Genomic DNA, 20,822 nt, shown 5'->3' with positions numbered 1-20,822 from the left:
TTTAACTGAGAAATGATCAGCTGGGACCAAACTGCTAGGCACCCAAATGGCCCCATGGTTTTGCATCCTGTGAAGAGTGGAATTCACCTCCGGGACACACGTGACAGCACCAGGCTCACAGTCAGGTGTGTGCGCGCTGGCTGGGCTTATTCCCTTGGGGTTTTTTGGGTCCTTTCAGTCCTGGGGCTTGCATGTGGTGTGTGAGGGGAAGGGGGTGTTGCATGGGGGGTGGTTTGTGTGCTTGTGTGGTGCACGTGACACAGAGTGTGGGGGGAAGAGGTCATGTATATGGTGTGTGGGGGGAAGAAGGCATTATATGGGGCGATGTGGAAGGGAAGGCACGTATATGGGGGAAGGGCATGTATCTGGTGGGTGTGTATGTGTGGGGAGGAAGACATGTACATGGGGGATGTATGTGTGTGGTGCAGTGTGTACAGGGGTAGGGTGTGGTGTGTGTTGGGGAGGGCATGTATATGGGGGTGTATGTGTGTGGTGCAGTGCATGCAGGGGCGGTGTGTGTACATGGGGGTGTGTGGTGTGTGTTGGGGGAGGGGGTGTATATGGGGGATGGGAGGAAGGGCATATATATGGTGTGTGCGTGGGGGGGGTGTATGTGTTTGGTGCTGTGTGTGAGGGGCGAGAGTGTGGGAGGGCGTGTACATGGAGGAAGGACATGTCTATGGTGTGTGCGTGGGGGGAGGACATGTATATGGAGGGCGTATGTGTGCGGTGCGGTGCGCTGTGCTATGGGGACGTGTGTCCGGGGGTGCGCGGGCGCGTGTCCGTGCACGCCGCGGCGCGGGGGGCTCCCCCGGGCGGGCGCGGCGGGGCCCGCGGCGCCCCCAGGAGCAGTCGCGGGGTCGGGGCGGCGACACCGCTCGCTGTCGCACCCGCACCCCGCTCTGTGCGGCGGCGGCGGCGCCCCAGCCCCAGCCCCAGCCCCAGCCCGGCTGCCCCGCCGCCCCCGGCCCCGCCGCGCCGCGCCGCGCCGCTCACCTCTCACCCCGCCCCGGCTGCAGCTTCCGCTCCGCTCGGCGCGCAGCTCGGGGAGGAGCCGGCGCGGGGCGGGGCGGGGCCTGGCGGCGGCGCCGAGGTGAGTGCTGCCGGGCGCGGGGCTGAGCCGGGGGCACGTGGGCGGGGGGCGAGGGGCGAGTCTGCCGCGGGGGGGGGGACTGCGACCCGAAGCAGCGGCAGCGGCAGCCCGTGTGGGGGCCCACGCCTGTGCTCGGGGAGGCCGTGCTCGGGGCAGGGGTGCGAGTCTAAGCCCCGGGGGCACGACTGCTTGCCCAGGGGAGATATAAGTATAAGCTGGGGGGAGTGCAGGCCGGGGCGAGGGGTGTGCGAGTCTGTGCTGGGGGAGGCCGGGCCAGGCAGGGGCAGATCCCTGCCAGTGCGAGTCTATGCTAGTATTGTGAGCTGAAACAGGGGATGTCTGTGTCAGGGGATGGGGGCAAAAGTCTGTGCTGGGGGGTCTATACTGAAGAAGGGGTGCAAGTCTAAGCAGTGGGGAGTCTATCTCAGGGACGGAGGGGGCGTGAGTGTATGCTGGGGGAGAGATGCAAGGCTAAGCAGGGCTGAGTCTGTCTCAGGGGGGCTCTGAGTCTGTACCTGGGCAGAGCTGCAGGTCTAAGCAGAGGGGAGTCTAGCCCTGGGGAGGTCGCAAGTCTAAGGGAAGGGGAGAGTCTGTGCAGGGATGGGGCAGGCGTCTATGATGTGGGGGCCCTGAGTCTAAGCAGGGAGAGTGTCTGTGGCAGGTGGGGTGGGGCAGGGTTGGGGGGTGGGGGCACATATCTAAGCACAGGGTCTGTCAGTCTATACCTGAGGCAGCGAATCTCAAAACATTGAGAAGCACTGGATTAGGCACCAGATTAGCCACCCCAAGCCCCTGCTCAGCTTTCAATCAGGGGTCTCCTGCTTTGGCTTCAGTGGGGCTCTCTGAGCTTAAACCAGAGCCTGGGGTGGGGAGAAATTGGTCGTTTAAGAAATTAAAAGAGGGCTGTCTGCTGCTGGCATCAGAGGAACTGCTGCCTAAAATGTGTAAGACATTGTGTAACACTTGAGTTTCTGTGTGTTGCACAATGACCTGGCTCAGACTTTTATTTTAGTTTTTACCTTTTCTTTTGCTGGGGGGAGGGAGAGACTTAGCTGAAAATAAAAAGCCACTAATAAAATAAAGTTGCAGACAGCAATAAATGAGAATTGAGAAGAGCTGAAACAGACACTTCCTGCAGTGCCCTGTGCAACGTATTGTAGATAAGTGCAGGCAGAGGGTTTTGACCCCATGCCTGGAAAGAGCAATGTTATCAGCAATGTGACTTCTAAATTTCTGGAAGTTAAGCCTGCTGTCAAGAAAGTGAACAGCTCATCCTTTATTGTTAACAGCCAACCTAAAATAAACTACAGGGATTTATCTTCAGAGGTTACAACTATGTTTGAAATAAATCCTTGTTCATTTTTCTGGACTCCTACTTGAAATACCATACTGCATACAATTTTTGCTTATATTCCATTTTTACAAAGGGGACTATCATAATTTTGTTTAAGAACAGAGAGCAAAAAACATTTACCCAGGCACAGATTAGAGGTTTTGTTGTGTCATCCCATGCATGATCTCTGCTCACAATTAAGCAATCTGTGTAATTAGTACTGTTTTTATATCATGTATATTATGAATAAAATAGTTCTATGACTTCTTTTAGGTATTCTTAATAGACTTTACTTAGTCTAAACTCCAACTGAAGTAAATAATAGCAAGTACGTACTCCTCCTGTATTGGAAAACTACAAATCTAAATGAATTTGGCCTAAGCATGAATAAATGTTTTGCCTGGGTGTAGGATTAAGGTGGTGCATGGCTCAAACTATTGACTGCATCCTTCTCTACACAGTGGGTACATATACATTGGACCATGGCCAGTTCAACAGACCTGTCGAGAATCAAAGAAAGTTCTGATACTGGAAAACAGCAGAACAGAGTGGTGACTGAAGAGGAATGGCTGCAGAAATGGGAAGAAAACAACATTGGATTTCATAAGGAACAAGGACATCCGTATGTAATGTTCTCTTCAAGTTGTGTTAAGGTCTATGATGAGACAAATAACAGTGGAATGATCAACTCTTTCATAAGGCTCATCATAAAAATTCGTATATGTACAAAAATCAAAGTGTATTTTATGGGTATTGTTCAAAGCAACTTTCAGAATGCTTATGTGGCCTGCATTTACCAGAAAGATAATAGAGAGGTCAGCAGATCCTGATGCTTTTTATATGTTCAAGCTACTAAGCTATAAAAATACTATATGTATTTTCAGATGTGAACCCTTCTATAAAACTTCTCACAGCTTTGCAATATATGAGCAGAGCAATTGACTCACATATTACACATTTAAACATCATCGGTATTACAATTGATATTAAATTGCTAACTTCTTTTCTTTGGCAGGCTTTTAAAGAAGCATCTTGATCTTCTTCTCAATGGCAGAAGTGGACTCAGGATATTTTTTCCACTTTGTGGCAAAGCAGTAGAAATGAAATGGTAAAATACAGACCATAGGAGTAGAAATGTAAAGAACGGGGGGGAAAAAATCATACAGTTCACTTGTTTATGCTTTATCTACAGTGGCAGAAAACCCACATTGCCTGAAATTAGGGGTCTTTGTTTGTTTTGTTTTTTAATGTTTGTCCACGGTCTTTAATCTAGTGTAGACATGGCCAGTTAGGGCTAACCTTACAGTCATCAAGCAAGGCACAAATTGACACAAAGGAGTTCTAACTGTGGGAGAGCAAAAGGGATGGAGAGATCATTGAGTTAACTTTAATTGTTACGTTTTAATCTGTTAACCCTTAACTAAGATAACTATGTTCCTAGATGTCACATAATTAATTCTAGGCATCTCTTTGCATGAAAGATTTGCCTTATCTGTATAATTATAGAAAGAGACTAAGCATCTATAAATGCATAGATTTGGAGAAGAAAGGTGTGTGCAAAAGTCAATTCCGAACTAGAAAAAGTTGCTAAGCATTTAAATGCGTATGGGAACAGTAAACACAAGTAATGTTCAAGGATAATGATGTGGTAAAAAACCTAGTACCTCTGTACCTAGTACAACTGTACTAATAAGGAAGCTTACCAAGGTGCTTTCCCTAAAGCCTGAGTGTAGGGGTAGGGGAGAGTTGTTCCCTTTTAATTAATAGGTATCTGAACAAATACAGTTTCCCACTTTTCCCAGCTATAGGGAGGGGAAAGAAACTCTGTTTGCTTTTACTTTTTTTTTCATTTCCTCCCACAAAAGATGGGGGTACTCTGTACTAACCCACTCTCCTGCATTGCAAGCCAAGAGCTGAATTAAATGGATATAATCCTTATCAGTTTCGCTGCCACCCAAGAAGTTCTGATTTGCACCAATAAATCAGAGTTGTTTCTTAATTTCCCTTGGTTGTTTTTTGACATGGGTCAGGCCTACAGGATGAACCCTTGAACTGTATGCCTGAGGGCTCATGAGAAAATTATTTTGTATTTTGAGTAAAAAAGCTGAGTCATTCAAGCACGCTGGTAGAAGATTGCACTTTATCACACAGAAGGACTTTTATATATAGGTCTGGGTTACTGGAAGTTGAACTGCCATCTTCAGCCACTAGCTCCATTTTACTTCATGTTTAGGAAGGTTCACTTTATGACTATAAGGGGTAGGATTTTTTTTCAAAAATATATCAAAACCAAAAAGAAAATGCTCAAATGTTTCATAAACAGTTGGTCTAGGTCCTCTGCACTCACTAGTAAAGTTTTCTACCATTCAACAAGCAACCGTCTGGGTTTTTCAAATGTCTGAATTTTTAGTAAACTTAGGGCCTGGCTACATGTTCAAACCAAAGCTGGGTAGAAACCAGCTATAGAGTTGTTGCGCATTTCAAGTACTAACTTTATAGCTGGTTGGTTCTTTTTCTAGCTGGATAGTCATTTTTATTGTGATATAATTACTTTGCACATGTGGCTGGGTTAAATATATTGCATGATTAAGCTGTTGTAGCTATTTTGCAGGTGTGACCAGTCTAAATTTATTGCGTGAATAGCTAGTTAATTACATAATATATGTAATGTATAGTGGGGGCCTTAGGATATGAAATCTGAAACAAAATGCTTTATCTACTAGGCTCCTGAGTTCTTTGGTATCTTCCATGGAACTTGCAGTCTGATGCTATCGTTGGCATGTTCCCTTATTTTTCATTATTGAAGTAAGAGTGAATAGCTAATCAACTGCATATGCAGCTTTGAAAAATCATATGAAGTTGATTCATTTTCTTCAAACCAAGATCTACTCATTTAATCATCCAAACTCATATTAGGTTATATTGGGGGAAGACAATTATTTGGACCTGCAGGCCATATGGGCAGTTTTGGGGAGCTGTCAGCACCCCTCCACCCCCCACAACAGCCCAGAGCCCAAGTGCTCTGCAGTTCTTCCCTACCAGCACCCGGCAGCAGCTGAGCATACAGTCCCAGTCCCAGCCCTGACCCTGGCCTGCCCTGTACCTGCTCTGGACCTACCCATCCACGCTGAGCAGCAGCAGCAGCAGTGGCTGGGCAGAAGGTGCTGCTGGGCTGGGAGGAAAAAGCAGCTGTCTTCCACTTGCCGCTGCTGGGCCCTTCAGGCTGCAGCTGCCCAGAGCCCGTGCCTGGGCTATGCTGCAGCTCCTCTCTCTTTCCATCACTGCCTTGCTGGGTGGCCCAGAGGTGGCAGTGATGGCGGCAAAGAGGAGTCACAGGGCAGACCGGGCACAGGCTTCAGGTGGTTGCAGCAAAAAGGGCCTGGCCACTTTTCCCCTACTCCCAGCAGCAGCTTCTGCCCAGTCACTGCTGTTGCTCTGTGTGGGCAGGCAGTCAGGAGCAGGGCGGGCCAGGGGAGGGGCTGTGTGTGCAGGTTTTGGCTGGTCTGGAGCTGGACTGCAGTGACTGAGCCGAGTCCAGAGCAGGCACAGGGCAGGCCAGGGGTCAGGGCTGTGTGCACCAGTACATGGGGCTGGGGTTGGTGGCAGCAGCAGCTGGAAGGAGCTGCCACTGCCTGGGCTGCCTAAAAATGCAGTCTGGTTGCCACAGCCCCACTGTGTGCCGGGGGTGGCAGGACATACCACGGGCTAGATGGTGCCTTGGCCAGTTGGGACTGAGGGACCCACCACAGGCTGGACAAAGTCCTGCTGCAGGCCTTATTTTGCCCACCCCTGGATGGGATGTCCATTTCCACCCCCCCCGCCCTGCCAAGAAAACATGGGAATTGTAACATGCCACAATTGTAAACAGCTGTGGTGGTTTTCTAATTTCTTCTCCACATTAATTGTGACTATGAGTTTTCATAATGCTGTTGAGTCCAATTTTCATCAGAAATATTTTTTCCCAGCAAAGGACAACAAATGTTAGTCTGATCAAATCCATTTGTTTTACAAGGTGCAGTTTAAAAAAAAAACCTGCTGTAATGTTCTACAGGAAATGTGTATTTTCTGTTGCCAAAACTTGAGAGAGAGAATATAAATCAATTTATGTAATAAAAAACAGTAACTCGTAAGTAAATATGAAAATGTTTATTGTTCTGTGTAGGTTAGCTGACATGGGACACAGCGTAACTGGTGTGGAATTCAGCAAGCAGGCACTGAAGGAGTTCTTTACAGAACAAAATCTTTCTTATTCTGAGGAATCAATCCCAGGGATTTCTAATGGCAAAGTATTTAAGGTTTGTTTTATGCACTGGTTTTGTATTGTCATCCTTTTGTATGCCTAATTATGTGGTTCAAGAATAACTGTGATGGCCAAGTCATCCTCTGCATTTTTTTTTTTTTGCCTCTGTCTTTTATTGCATCTTTCACCTATTCTAGCAATGTCTGAAGGGGAAGCATCAAGTCTTAATTCTGTGCTAGGTAATTGTCATCTCAAGCTGTTACTTAATTTGATTGCATTTTCATCAAGATATTAGTGACCTAATTTTAAAATGGTTTGAAGTCAGTGGGATTGCACACATACTTAAACTTAGACGCTTGCAGCTGTACTTTCAATTGGGAACTTTTAAGCTTATACTTTATGACAGTGGTGAAGTAGTAGTTTAGCATTTTGAGGGCCTTGAGACATATCAGTGTAGGAAAATATTAAAAAGACAGTTCCTCACAATTTCTCCCTCTCTGTGTAAGTACTGTTTCAAAACACAGTTCCCTGAAAGCTGTTTCCTTGCTTTTCATTGCAGAGTACCTCTGGGAATATTTCTCTGTACTGCTGCAGTATCTATGATCTGTCCAGGTAGGAATAAGGAGCATGTTAGCATTTTTCCTTAATCAAATATGTATTAAACATTTAAATTATTGCTTTTCTGAACCAGGCATAAATATGAGGTGGTGGATTTGATTTAAATCAAATCAGTTTAAATCATGATTTCAATCACAGTTTAAATCACTGGTCAGGAAGCCTTGATTTGATCATTGTTTTTGATGTTGTTGTTTGATATGCTTTATTCATGTAATTTCCTGAAACTTTGCACTTTTACAGAAAGGTAAGGGCTTGACTGTGTGCACACAAACCTGTAGGGAGAAAATAGGGCTCATGGCTGGGTAATCAAGTTTCTTATCTCTCATCTTTGTATACTGCTGTTAACAAGGATGTTATCTTCATCAGCACCCAGGGTGGATGACTGGAAACCATCTGGGTTAAAATCTGTGGGGAACATGGCACAGGGGACACAATGGTGGGAGTCTACTACAGACCTCCTACTCAGGATCAAGAGCTTGACCAGGAGTTTGCTAGGGAATTGGCTGGGGCCACACGCTCCTGGTGCGTGATTGTCATGGGAGACTTCAACTACCCAGACATCTCGTGGGAAGAGCACTCGGCCAAATCTGAATGGTCTCAAACCTTTCCCTTACGTGTGGATGCGCTTTATCTAATGCAAGAAGTCTGTGGGCTGACAAGAGGTAAAGGGCTGCTTGACCTGGTACTGGCAACAGGGGACAACCTAATCAGCGACCTAACGATCGACAAGAAGCTGGGTGACAGTGACCATGAGCTGTTCACTGTCACCATAAGCCATAAAGCTGGCAAGTCAGTCAGCAATACAGAAGTCCTCAAGGGAGCGATCCTGGTTGCACAAGCAAAGTCTATCCTATCTTGGAGGAAGGGCAGCAAAAGGACACAGCAGCCCCTTTTGCTCTGCAGAGAACTAGGAGACCACCTGTGTCTAAAAAGAAAGACCTACAAAGAATGGAGGACTGGATTCACCTCCAAGGAGAAATACTCTGCACTGGTCTGGACCTGCAGGGAGCGAACCAGGAAAGCCAAGGCTGTGACTGAACTCCAACTAGCTACAAGTATCAAGGACAATAAAAAGTCCTTTTTTAGATATGTGGGGAGCTGGAGTAAAATCAAGGGCAATATTGGACCCCTGCTAAACTAGATGGGACAACTGACAACCGATGCCCAGGAAAAAGCCAACTTGCTAAATGGGTACTTTGTGTTGGTTTTTCACCAGTCCCATGGGATGCCCATTACAGGACGGGAAGGCCCAGGTGAGGGAGATTCCTTACCCTCCATCAATGCTGACATCGTGAAGGAACACCTTGAGAGGCTAGATACCTTCAAGTCAGCTCGTCCTGACAGTTTACACCCCAGGATACTCAAGGAGCTGGCAAGCCCCTGGTACAGATCTTTGAGAACTCCTGGTGCTCTGGGGAAGTTCCCAAAGATTGGAAGAAGGCCAACATGGTTCCTATCTTCAAGAAGGGAGGAAAGTAGATCCGACAAACTACATGCCCATCAGCATGACCTCTGTCCCGGGGAAGGTCTTGGAAGAGATTATCAAAGATACTATCCTTAACAGACTAGCTGATGGCAATATCCTGAGGGATACCCAGCATGGGTTTGTTGTGGGTAGATCTTGCTTGACCAATCTCATTTCCTTCTATGACCAAGTGACCTATCACCTGGACAAGGCAGAGGAGATTGATGTCATAAATCTTGACTTGAAAAAAGCCTTTGATCTGGTATCCCATGATCACCTCTTGGCAAAACTGGCCAACTGTGGCCTTGGGTCCACCACGATCCGCTGGCTGGGGAATTGGCTCCGTGGTCTGACACAGAGGGTGGTGGTTGATGGAAGTCAATCATCATGGTGCGTTGTGACCAGTGGGGTCCCTTAAGGCTCTGTCCTTGGGCCTATACTATTCAACATCTTCATTAATGATGTGAACATTGGTATCAGAAGCAGACTGGCCAAGTTTGCTGACGACACCAAACTGGAGTAAAGCGTCCACACCTGAGTATATGAGGGTGATCCAGGCTGACCTTGATAGGCTCAGGAAATTAGTGAACAAGAACCTGATGGTGTTTAATGCTGAAAAATGCAAGGTTCTCCACCTTGGGAGGAAAAACCTGCAGCATATTTATAGGCTCAGCAGTACTACGTTGGCTAGCACTATGAACGAAAGGGACTTCAGGGTCCTGATTGACCACAAGATGAATGTGAGCCATCAGCGTGATGCTGCAGCTAGTAAAGCGAGCAAAATTCAAAAATGCTTCTCAAGCAAATCCCAGGATGTCATTCTCCTGTTGCACTCAGCCTTGGTGAGGCCGCAGCTGGAGTACTGCGTCCAGTTTTGGATTCCACAATGAAAAAAGGATGTGGAGAAGCTTGAGAGTCCAGCGGAGAGCCATGCGCGTGATCAGAGATCTGGAAAACAGACCTTATGATGAGAGACAGAGCTCCATAGCTCTCAGTAGCCTGGAAAAGCTCAGGCTCAGGGGTGATTTGGTGACCACCTATAAGTTTTCAGGGGTGACCACCAGGATCTGGGGGAACATCTGCAGAGCGCCCCAAGGGATGACAAGATTGAACAGTCACAAATTGCTTCATGACCGTTTCAGGCTGGACATAAGGAAGAACTTCTTTACTGTCCGAGCCCCCAAGGTTTGGAGTAGTCTGCCGCCAGAGGTGGTTCAAGCACCCACTTTGAATGCCTTCAAGAGACATTTGGATGCTTATCTTGCTGGGATCCTGTGACCCTAGCTGACTTCCTGCCCCTGGGGCAGGGGGCTGGACTCGATCTTCTGAGGTCCCTTCAGGCCCTAATGTCTGTGAAATCTCTGGAGACCAAAAAGGGTGTTTGTGTCCAAAAGATTGCAAAGAATAATTTTTCCAACTATTTAGTTGCTCTAATATATCACATTTACCCAAAGAACTTTGTTTGCCTTTGGTCTCTGGAGGCATAAATCCATAGTTTGAGAACTGAAACCAAGCATCACAGAGATGCTTAATGGGATCTTCTAGACTGAGCACTGAGTCCCATTGAGTAGAGTGGTTTTCTTTAATCTTTACTAATTCAGGGAATCCCATAAGATTGGGCCCCGAGTCTCTGTACTGTTGTGACTTATTTATACAACTTCTAAAAAAGTTACATGAATATATTGTCTTAAAAGGTATATAATTAGAAGTTATAATCCCTATTCCATGATGATATCTTTGAGTTTTAACATATCTTAAATTGAAATGATCTTTATGTAAGTGTTTTTTTAAAGCATCTTAACAAAAAATAAAAAATTAAGTTAAAAAATCTGAATTAAAAAATCAAATTTTTTAGTTTTTTTTTTTTTTTAACTTATTGTTTTTTATTCATCCTGATGTGAAAAGCAAGGACCAAATCCCAGAAGGCACGGGCCATCTGCAACTCCCTTTGACTTGTGTGGGGAAACTCAAATATTCCGTTTCTCTTGGAATACATCTGTAAATACCTTTTGTTGACAGTGGGCTCAATCCAGACAAATGCAACATCATGTCAACTACCAGAGCCAGTCAGTGGCTTTGCTCTGGCTCAAAGCTGCTAATTACAATTGGTGGAAGATTTTTTTTTACACCAGGAAATGCAATACTGTTCCAATGCTTTGGCTGGGACCATCCCAATTCTTACATAATTTTTTAGCTCCCAGCATAAAAGAATGTGCCTGGGACAACCATCTGTCTATTTGGGTGATTTGCTGTAATCACCCAAATAATTCAAATGGAGTTGGCAGCCACTTTTAGAGGAGTCTTCTAAATCTGTCATGGGAAGCCAGCCCAGTGCTGAACCATCTGAGGATTGGTTGGGGGTACAAGAAGGAAATTTAAAGTTTGCTTCCTTGCCTCTGCTCAACATGAGTGAAAAATCTGCCTTCATAGAGCATTGAAGGTACTCAGCATCTTGGAGAATAGACCAGATGTCATTAAATCTTTTTGTGCCTCAAGATTTTGTTATATCCAAGTGCATTGTATCAAAGCTAATTATATTAAAGGTAGGAGAACAGTCCAATATCATCTACCTGCTGCTGCACACTTTAAAAATCATTCTAACTAACATTTGACATACTGCCCAGGAAACATTTTTCCTTCTTGTCAGAAATTTTTAAAAGATTGAATTTTCTAAGTACAGTTGCATATAATTGGTAAAATCTAACATTTCAGCTCTGGCACTACAGAACAACATTTTAAATTAAAATAAAAAAATAGGTAGCTCATTAACAAGGCTGTCCTTGCAAATTATTAAACAGTACTAAGGAGGTCAAGTCTACAACCTACAGAATTCAAAATAAAAGGTTATGCATGTTTTGTAGAATATTCAGTTCCAGAAAACAGTGAAAGTGTAAATATCTTTCTGTTGGTATAAACATTGGAAGACGTCTGGAATACAAAATACATCACTACTGTTGTGGCTTCTGTCCAGGAAAAATATAGTTCATATGCAGTGACTATAAATGCCAAACTTCACCTTTGCCTTAGCTGACTTGTGATAACTGACTTTTGTTTTCAATGCTGAGCAGGCTTTGGATAGGGGAACTTTGAGTTCATGGCTTCATCAGACTAAGATGTTTCAAAAAATTCTTTGCTGATTAACATATTATGGAAATTATTACTCTCTACAGATATGTTTTGCTTAAACCATTCAGTTGTGGTCCATAACATGATTGTGGTTGTTACAGTGTAAAGTTTTTGTTAACTGTGCAACTGCTGAGCATGCTCATAGTTCTGAGCCCTCATTCAGTCACATTTCCTAAAATCAGTGGAATTTTTGGTTGACTGTGAACTTCAAGGTTGGGCCTAAAGAATGTACATAAACTGTTATTAATGTTATTTATATTAGAGTAACACCAAGATTTCCCAACTAATATCACAGCTCATTGTTCTCGGCACTGTGGACATATAGTGAGGGAGACACTCTGCCCAGGAGCAGATCCAGAATGCTGCAAAGGGTAGTGTAGTGATGACAGCAAGGTCACTGCACAGCTAGGTATAAACAGTCAAAAAGCTAAGGCCTGGATTGATTCAGTCTTCGCAAGTTAGCCTAAGCTGTGGAGATTGAATTAATAAGCAACTGGACATTCACTTTTTGATTTCAGAAACGCAGCCACATGCCTGCAGTGGCCCAGGCCAGAAGCCTGGGGGACAGTGCTAGAGCATGACTCCCTGCTGGCTGGAGCAGACAGCTTGGGCTAAGGCTAGCTCACCCACCCTACAGGGTGGGGTTTGCAGGGGAGGTGCAAAGCATCCTGCTATTCTGGCGGGGGCTGTGAATTAACTTGAATCTGAAGGAGATCTGAAACAGTTCAATAAACTGATTTTAACCTAATTCAGTTCAGTCTGATATTACATCCATCCAGGTTTATCTTAAACTGCTTTTGGCCACTTTGAAATTGGTTTATGTGCACTGAACTTCTGTTATGTTACAGATTGGAACTAACTTCCGATCACTTACACCAGTTTATGTGTAATTTCTGCCCCTAGCCTACATGTGTGGGGCATGTGTGGCTTATAGCACATGCATTTGTCAGCTAATGCAGGGGGTGGGGGGAGTGATTGCACTCTCACTCCCACCCTCCACTCCCAATCTGCTCCTGATTTTGCCCTACGAGTTTAGGCCTAAATTTCCAAAGCTATTTAGGTATCTAACTTCCCATTAAGATCAATGGGGAATTAAACACCTGCAAACTTTGCTGTATCAGGCCCTTGCTATCTAGTTATATAAAGCAGATATGAAACTAGAAGGGGAGCAGAAGCACAGAGAAATGAAGGGGCTTTCCCAAGACCTTGCAGCAGGCCAGTGGTAGAGTTGGGGTCCAGATCTCATGAATCCAAATCTAACAACTTGTCCCCTAGTTGCAAACTGAAATGTAAAATGTGCTTTTGAATATCATGTCTTGATTGTGAGACTTTATAATTAAATTTATGATTCTAAGCGTATGCATAGGGCAAATGTAGATGTAATCTTGACTGCTTGCAAAAAAAGAAAACAGTTTTTAAATTGTCATGTCTCATTGCATCATATGGGGAAATATTTGACCAGCTTGCAAGTCAAAAGCAAAAGGCTTGATAATGATGTTGCAATTTAAAGGAGAAACAGCAAGAAAGATAAAGTGAAGCCATGGACTCCAACATAAAATGCATCAGACAGAAAGCTACTGCACAATTTCAACATGCCACACAGAAAAAAACGGGTGTAAAATAATTTGTTGGATTGCAATGAAAACTAGCAGGTCCCAGCTCTTTTGAATGAATGGAATGTCATGCTGAAGCTAAACATTCTTGGGTCCTGCTTTTGAATGTCAGATTAGCTGAGCTCAGTGCATATGAAGGTGCTGGGAGCCTGTTCTGAGCCACCTTCACAACCACTGTGGATTCTAGTGGTGGCTGAGAACTGTTGCTGCCTTTAGCTTAAGGCTAGTATTATCCCAAGGCTTACTCTAAGTTACAATTAACTGAAACAGCATTGTTCGTGCTAGGTTCCCACTTGCCCTAGCACAAACCCATTTCCACGGGATAACAGATTTTCTGTGCCTCCCAAAGAAAGTCTCTATTTTATGGATGCTTCTTGAGGCCTATTCCTAACATTATGTAGTATAAAGGGGGCAGACCATAACAGAAAACAGCACTTTATGTATATGTACATTCAGTTGGAGATTATTCTCTTCTTTTATCAGAGTAGCTCGGGCATAGTTTAAAAAATAAGGCAAGTCTAGTTTTTAACTCAGAATCTTTTCCCCCCTCTATCTGTAGTAAAATTGCAGGCAAGTTTGATGGGATTTGGGACAGAGGATCACTAGTGGCCATTAATCCATGTGACCGAGAGCGGTAAGTAACACATTTGATAACTGTTTTTGTTTCCAAGGAAGAAAATGTGATTATATGCCATCTCTTGCATTAGTATAAACCCTAAGTAACCTAAGCCAGTATTTTTCTGCCATGTGGCCACTAGGGTCACTAAACAATGCTTTCTAGAATTTTGAGCTTCTGCCAGGAAGGTGCCTTGCTAGGGCAAACAGTAATGTTGGCCTAAGCACAAAAAGTTGCTTACTCTATTATACATCAGCAGTAGCAGAGCTGAAAGTCCCCCTCTAATGGCTGATTTGGACAAAGCTGGCAGCAGATCTGAATATGATTCTTCCTTTTTGCTTTCTATGTTTTTATTTTCATCTTTGTCTTCATCCTCGTTTTACCCTCCTTAGCCCCACACTTCTGTTTTTCCTTTCTTCCTCTTTATTTTTCACCTTCATCGCCCTGAATTCACAGCATTTTTAAGTATAATCATGCAGGCTACTGTAGTAACTGTACATTGTGGCAGACAAACACTGTCAATGCTTCATTTTCTTGTTTGTTAGCTTATACCAGAACCAGTATATGTGTGTTTGTATAGCATTTTGTTTATGTTATGTAGTATTTTTTACTTTTCATGTATACTACATGAAATTTTACTGCTAGGAAGCAGTACCTCAGTGGCATTAAATCATATTCAGTTCAACTTTTTCTGACTTGGGATGCATGATATACTGGCTTTTTCTGAGTATTTTAAGTATTCTGTTTTTATATACAATGTATTTGCAAAATAAACAATGAAATATTTGTTTTTCAGCTATGCCAATTTGATGTTGTCTCTAATGGATAAAAATTGTTCCTATCTGCTGGCTACTGTTTCATATGATCCAAATAAACATAAAGGTATGAACTTTGAACTGTTTTTGTTTCATATACAAAAAACTAGACCTCTTGGTGCCAAAATGATACCTTTTATTAGACCAACTGGAAAATGGCAAGAAAATTGTCCTTTTCTGCAAGCTTTCGGGATCAAAGTCCCTTCGTCAGGCTCTGGGAAAAGTGTAGATAGTACAAGATGGTAAAAAGTCCCCATAGGTAGGAAATAAACTTCATTTTTGCACAGAGGGAGCTGAAGATGGAAGTCTGTCCCTCTGAGTCCATGAGAGTGTCTTCGTGAGCTGTGTTGAATAGCTCTTTGATGTGTTGCTCAGATAGAATTCCTTCCCTGGAGGTGTCAGATGGCAGGCAGGGAGGTAAAAAAACAATCTTCTATCTTCAGCTCCCTGTGTGCAAAAATTAAGTTTTTGGACTTTGCTTGAATCTGGCAGAAACCTAACAAATAAAAATTGATAAAGACAAGAGGTGGGAGTTGGCCCATATATTTAAACTTGCATGGTAACAGCAATAAAATCATTTCCATTCTTTAGTTTCCTGTTGAAGAATTAAGCTGTGAAAATAGTGGCAAAGAATATTTTTCCTTCAAGCATATAACCATTTTTCATTAGTTACATGGTTCCCATCTCCCTTTTCTTGGTAAGGAGTTTGTAGTGGGATCCTTATAGGTCAGCTGCTCATACATAGCTGAGACAGAATTCACTTCCTTGGCACACTTCCCCAACTTCAGTGCTGCTTCATCACTTATGCTCATTATCTGAAAAATCATATTTTTTCCATCAAAACAAAGCCATGCTTTTCACTACCACAGTAATTCAAGTCTAGTCTGGGTATTCATTTATAACAGTGGTGTCCATTGTTCCGGTCCCACAGGCTGGATGAGTGGCTCAGGTTCAGCTCACAGGCTAGATCTTGCATGGGGTTGATCCATGGGTGTGATCTAGCACAATGACTCAACCTCCTGTGCCTGGATCCAGCCGCATTCTGATGTGCAAGGCCACATTATCCAGCCCGTCGGGGCTCACCACAAGTCCAGAAATTTGGCAGCGGGGGAGTGGCAATGAATGCTGCCACTGCTCCCCTCTGCCAAACTGCTGAAGACTTGGGGAGTCCTGTGACCCAGGGGCTGAACATCCCCGATGTATTAACATGCATTAAAAATGAAAAACTCTATGTAAACATTAAGTATCATTGTATCTGGTGGCATAATGATTTCTGTTAAATGAAGAAGCTTCTGCAGTTTTTCTTGATAATTTTTAATTTGTCAGATGAAAAGACATTCGTACTGTTTGAGCTACCCTGGCTAGGAACATACATTGCATTTGTTCTGGGATAAGTTGAAACTTTGTTAGTTTCGGAATAAAAATGGCCCCGGGATTGATATGTACACACACTGCCCTTCCAATCAGGGTTTAGTGAGTGACTGAATGCACTGCCACTTTCTGCCATTGATTCAATTATGCAAATCCTGGGATAACTGTTCAGACACACTTTGTAATGGCCCCACACAAACTGGTAGGACTTCTTATTCCAGGGAACTTTTCTAGGGTTTGTCCCAGAGCAATGGACTTGCATGTCTGAGAAATCACACTTTGTCCCAGGAGAAAATGGTTTCTTCTGAGACAACTGTGACATCTGTTTGTAGCCTCTGGGTCTTTATTGGAAGAATAAGTCCTTTGATTATTCACCATGATAATTTTTTGAAAATACGTTAACATTTCCCAGTGTTTGGCCAGCCTTTGGTTTTAATTATAATATTGGAATGGTCATCGTGGCTTCCAGTGGTTTAGCTTTATCTATTTGCTTTCCAGGCCCACCATTTTATGTCCCTGAACATGAAATTGAAAGTTTGTTTGGTGAGTTAACCCAACTGTATTTATATTGTTTTATAAAACCCGTAGCAGACAAACTTGTTTTCTTGTTGTATTGACTCTCACTCTGGCAAATGATAAGGAATCTTAATAGGACGTTTCATCCTTGTACAAAATGTGGGGCACATACAGTTGGCAAATAAATATCATTTTACTGCAAGGATATTGATCCCAGGAAACAAAGCCTTACTTTCTTACATTGTGCAGAGGCTGATTGTTTAACTATGCATTATGGTGGAAATCTGAACCTGTTTTACCAGTAAGACTGATGCTGTCTCTTTTGGGGCCATGGTTATTTTTCATGCTGAGTCTGCAAGAATTCAGACTAGATCTTGGTGTTCTTGCAACTCCTCTTTCTTAGTTTTATAGTGACTTTTTCATGTCTTCTGTTCCAACATTTTAATGTTCCCCAGGCTCTTCTATCTATTCATTCTACCTTAGAAGCCTTAATGTAGAAACCTTTCTCAGTAGCTCTAGTTTCCATTGTAGTTTTGAAGCTAAAATATTAATTTATAGGAAATACAAATGTAATAAAACACCATGCTAAGAGAAGCAAAGATCCAACCCAACTATCGATAAAAGAAAGTCAGTGCTAATGTTGAAACTTCACCTTAGATGTGCCTCCTGTTATGCATTGTTATTGCAGTAAGTTCTTGTACTTCATGAGAATGTACTTGAACCTTCAGTGCCCAGGTGCATCTACCATTAACAGTGGCATCCAATTCTGAGTGAGAGCTAAAACCTGCTCACCTTATTTATTATTCATTGCAATTGATGAATCTACAAATATGAGTAAATTGAGCAAGATTTTTTTATAATATAAAATCCTAGATTCAAAACAAAACAAAACAGTCATCATCTTTAGCTGTAATTTTAATGTGTTGTTCTTCTTTTTCAGGTAAATTCTGTGAAATTAAATGTCTTCAAAAGCAAGATATCTTTTCAGAAAGACAAAAAGAATGGGGACTAGATTATTTTCTAGAGGTATTATATCTACTAAAGATTTTTCCTGGATAAAGCAACACACTAATAGTAGCAAGGTGGGGAGGGGGTTAAGTTTGATTGATTCTGCTTTGTTTTTAATGAACTGGATATATGGGAATTCTTCTAATGCACTTCAAAGTATAAAAACTTGGGTATGGAACTGGGATTGTCTTTGTTTTGGGATTATTTTAAGATACTGCTTCTAAAATCTATTATACTGTACTTCTATCTTAATTTACATTATATGTGTTTTAAGACCGTTTTTCTTAACTAGGTTTAAATTCCCTGCATAAAAAATCATTTTAACTGTGTACCTTTGTTTCTTATATTTTTGGTAAATTAAAAGCTTAAAAAGATCATTTAAAGAAGTGACCCTATAGTGGGCAATGGTCCCTACCTGTTGACGGTTTTGTAGTCATCATCCTAACTATAGTTTCCTGTAATTTTGCTCTCCTGCCAGTAGGCAAGGACTGTCTGGTGGCTTCTGCCTCCTGCCTTTTTCTCCCCGCTTCTACTGTTAAAGAGACTGGTTGACAGAGAGCAAAGCAGAATTTTAGCAGCAGTTATGTTTGGGTGAACAGGACATAGTCAACTAGAAATATGTGACAAAAGTGAATCTGTTGAGGGGAGACCAAATGCTGCCCCTGCATCAGTAAGAAAGCTGTTTTTCCCCTTAAGAAAGCAATTTTTATTAAAGGAAACCTGGCTTTAGGATGTCATTTGTGCGGGAAGCATGAGTTATGGGGTGTCACAGAAAGACTCCTGAGGTTTGGCTAAGCCTCTGGCCATAGGGATACTTATCTGAACCCAAGAGGTTCTGCCATCACTGGCTATTACAATTTTACAAATGAACATTCATGTTTCAAGTCCCTGATGATCAAGGATCCTAGCTTTCTCTGTTTAAAAATTGCAAATTCTCTGATAAAACCCCACAGACTCTCTGATTAAAACCCCAAAATCCATGATTAAAATGAAATGCTACTATGTATGTATGAATGTATGTATGTATTGGTTAAACAATGTTTTACTGATATTTTTACTATTTTAAAGCAATTTGGAAGCCTTCCAGTGATTCAAACACTGTAGTAAAATAAATTCTAAATATCTATAAATTTGGGGGTTTGAGTTGAGTTTTTTTATCATGGAAAATCAGCTCTCCCCACCCCCTTCACTCACAAGGACACTGGTCCAGCTGTGGCTGTCTCATGTCCACCCCCTCCCCGCTGCTTCATGGTGCTGAACAGTTCTGATGTGTCAGTGTCCTGCCCCTACCATTGCCCCTCACTCCCAAGCCACAGCCCCCTGGTCCTTCTGGTGTCCCTCATACCCCACCCGCCCAGCCCTGCCAGAGGGAGTCCCAGCTGCCAGGACTACAGGGCCAATAACTCAGTTACACAGCCCTCTGCCCCCTGCAGCAGTACCCAAACCCCAGCAGCCACCCACAGAAGGAGCCTGGCTCTCCCTTCCCCATGGGCAGCACAGCCGAAGTGGAGCCCGTCACGGGGGGAGGAGACAGGCGTGGGCTCCCTGACCTCTCCCCAGGGCCTCCACAGCCTAGTGGGCAGGACTGGGCAGAGTGGGGCAGTGAAGCTCGTGGCCACCACTGTGAGCCCCACACTGCCATGGCAAGGTGCTGCCTGGCCACCCGGCAGGGGTGGTGGTGTGGGGTCATGGCCCCTGCTGCTGCCAAGCAGACAGGGGACACCTCTCCATGGCAGCATGAGACTTACGGCAACGGCACTGGATTCCCCACCCAGGCCTGCTCTGCCCTGGCATGCTGGGTCCCACCCACTGGTCCCGGAGGCCCTGGGGGTGGGCAATGGGGTGGGAAGCCCACCCCCGCCTTGTGCACAGATCTGGGGGGGAGCATGACCCCCTATATCTCCCTTGAGAGTGCATGTGGTGGCAGGGAGCCACTCCCCCTACCCTCCGGACGAGCTGCCCGCAGCCCCATCCTGGTCTCCGCCCGGGCCCTGCAGCCACACATGGTCCCAAGCCCCATGTACTGCCCGGACTGTGCACCTGCCCCAGACCTGCCCAATTCCCTCCCTCACTATGAGGGCCTTAATTCCCCCTTCCCCACCAAGACTTACCTATGGGAGCTGCTTTCCAGGCTGCCTAGCAGCAATGTGCATGCATATATGTGCACGTGCACGTGGCACCCCCTGCCTGATTGCCCTCTTCCTGCTCCCCGCAAGCCTTGCAGGGTGGAACTCTGCCAGTCTGCAAGGGGAAACCCATCTTAACCCACATTTTTCTTGCTTAAAGGAGAAAATCCAGGTTTTTCTCCTCAGAGAAGCTTAGGGAACAGCGCAAGATGCACGGGTGAAAGCCTGTCATGCCCCTGCACCCCAAAGTCCCCCAGCAACTCCCAACTGCTGCGGAGCCCCCCCCGCCGACCCCCAGCAGCAGCCAGAGTTAAATGCGGCCATGGTGGTAGTGGACTAGCCCAGCTCAGCTGCAGGGAGCCTGCTGATTAGGAACTGGGGAGGGTCTCACCCCTACTTTGCCCAGGAGTCTCGGCCCCTACTTTGCCCAGCCCCCCAAGGAACCTCACGAACAGGCCATGCAAACAGGCATGAGAGTTAGCACGGAGTTTGCGTAGGAGGGTGAGCGGGAAGGCCTGAGGCCCTGCCTGGGGGTCTCTGCTCTAAGGTAGACCATCCCATCCGTAGCCAGCCCACCAGCGGCATGCCACGGATGGGCACATGCCACACCATGAGGGTCCCCTCGTGGTCTGCGGCCCCTCCCTCTGGCTCCTCAGAGATTTCCACCCAAACAGTTCTGGGCTTCACACAGATGGAGCCCCTAGCTCTTGGCTGTGGAGGGTGCCTGTTGCTTTTTCAGGCTCTGGGGGCCAGGAGCATAGCCACGTCCCCTTGTGGGGTCTGTTACCTACTGGGATCTCTGGCACGCCAGCTGGAGGAGCTCCAGGGTGCAGTCCAGAGACTGCATGCCATCAAGGACTGTGAGCAGGAAATAGACTCCTA

General features: G+C 44.6%; 2 protein-coding genes across 4 annotated transcripts in view; one reads left to right on the top strand and one right to left on the bottom strand.

Annotated features, from left to right (window-relative positions):
- Positions 1-1,036, bottom strand: part of KDM1B (lysine demethylase 1B) — a 40,492-nt gene extending 39,456 nt beyond the window's left edge. The window contains exon 1 of the mRNA XM_090039272.1: positions 997-1,036. The gene's annotated coding sequence lies outside the window, so the exon portion shown is untranslated. The remainder of the gene's footprint in view (positions 1-996) is intronic.
- Positions 1,004-18,944, top strand: TPMT (thiopurine S-methyltransferase). 3 transcript variants are annotated; one of them, XM_090039280.1, is made up of 9 exons: positions 1,004-1,093; positions 2,888-3,048; positions 3,442-3,534; positions 6,589-6,721; positions 7,226-7,278; positions 14,048-14,122; positions 14,901-14,986; positions 16,789-16,833; positions 17,747-18,944. In XM_090039280.1, the coding sequence occupies exons 2-9, from the start codon at positions 2,909-2,911 to the stop codon at positions 17,863-17,865; spliced, it is 744 nt and encodes a 247-aa protein (XP_089895406.1). In that variant the 5' UTR covers positions 1,004-1,093; positions 2,888-2,908; the 3' UTR covers positions 17,866-18,944. The 3 variants fall into 3 exon arrangements, with proteins under 3 accessions (XP_089895406.1, XP_089895408.1, XP_089895407.1); XM_090039281.1 differs by lacking the exon at positions 1,004-1,093 and adding an exon at positions 2,733-2,754; XM_090039282.1 differs by lacking the exon at positions 3,442-3,534.
- Positions 18,945-20,822: the final 1,878 nt, after the last annotated feature.

This window comes from Crocodylus siamensis, chromosome 3 (genome assembly GCF_052110815.1).
Source record: "Crocodylus siamensis isolate JL-2025a chromosome 3, ASM5211081v1, whole genome shotgun sequence".
Lineage (NCBI taxonomy): Eukaryota > Metazoa > Chordata > Crocodylia > Crocodylidae > Crocodylus > Crocodylus siamensis.
The sequence above is the reverse complement of the archived record's forward strand: the minus strand, read 5'-3'. Positions and strand labels throughout refer to the sequence as shown.

Excerpts from the sequence above, each read along its gene's own strand:
- TPMT (XM_090039280.1), top strand. The coding sequence starts at position 2,909 with ATGGCCAGTTCAACAGACCTGTCGAGAATCAAAGAAAGTTCTGATACT. Across the intron at positions 3,535-6,588 it reads AAAGCAGTAGAAATGAAATG|GTTAGCTGACATGGGACACA; the intron begins GTAAAATACAGA and ends TGTTCTGTGTAG. Across the intron at positions 6,722-7,225 it reads CTAATGGCAAAGTATTTAAG|AGTACCTCTGGGAATATTTC; the intron begins GTTTGTTTTATG and ends TTTTCATTGCAG.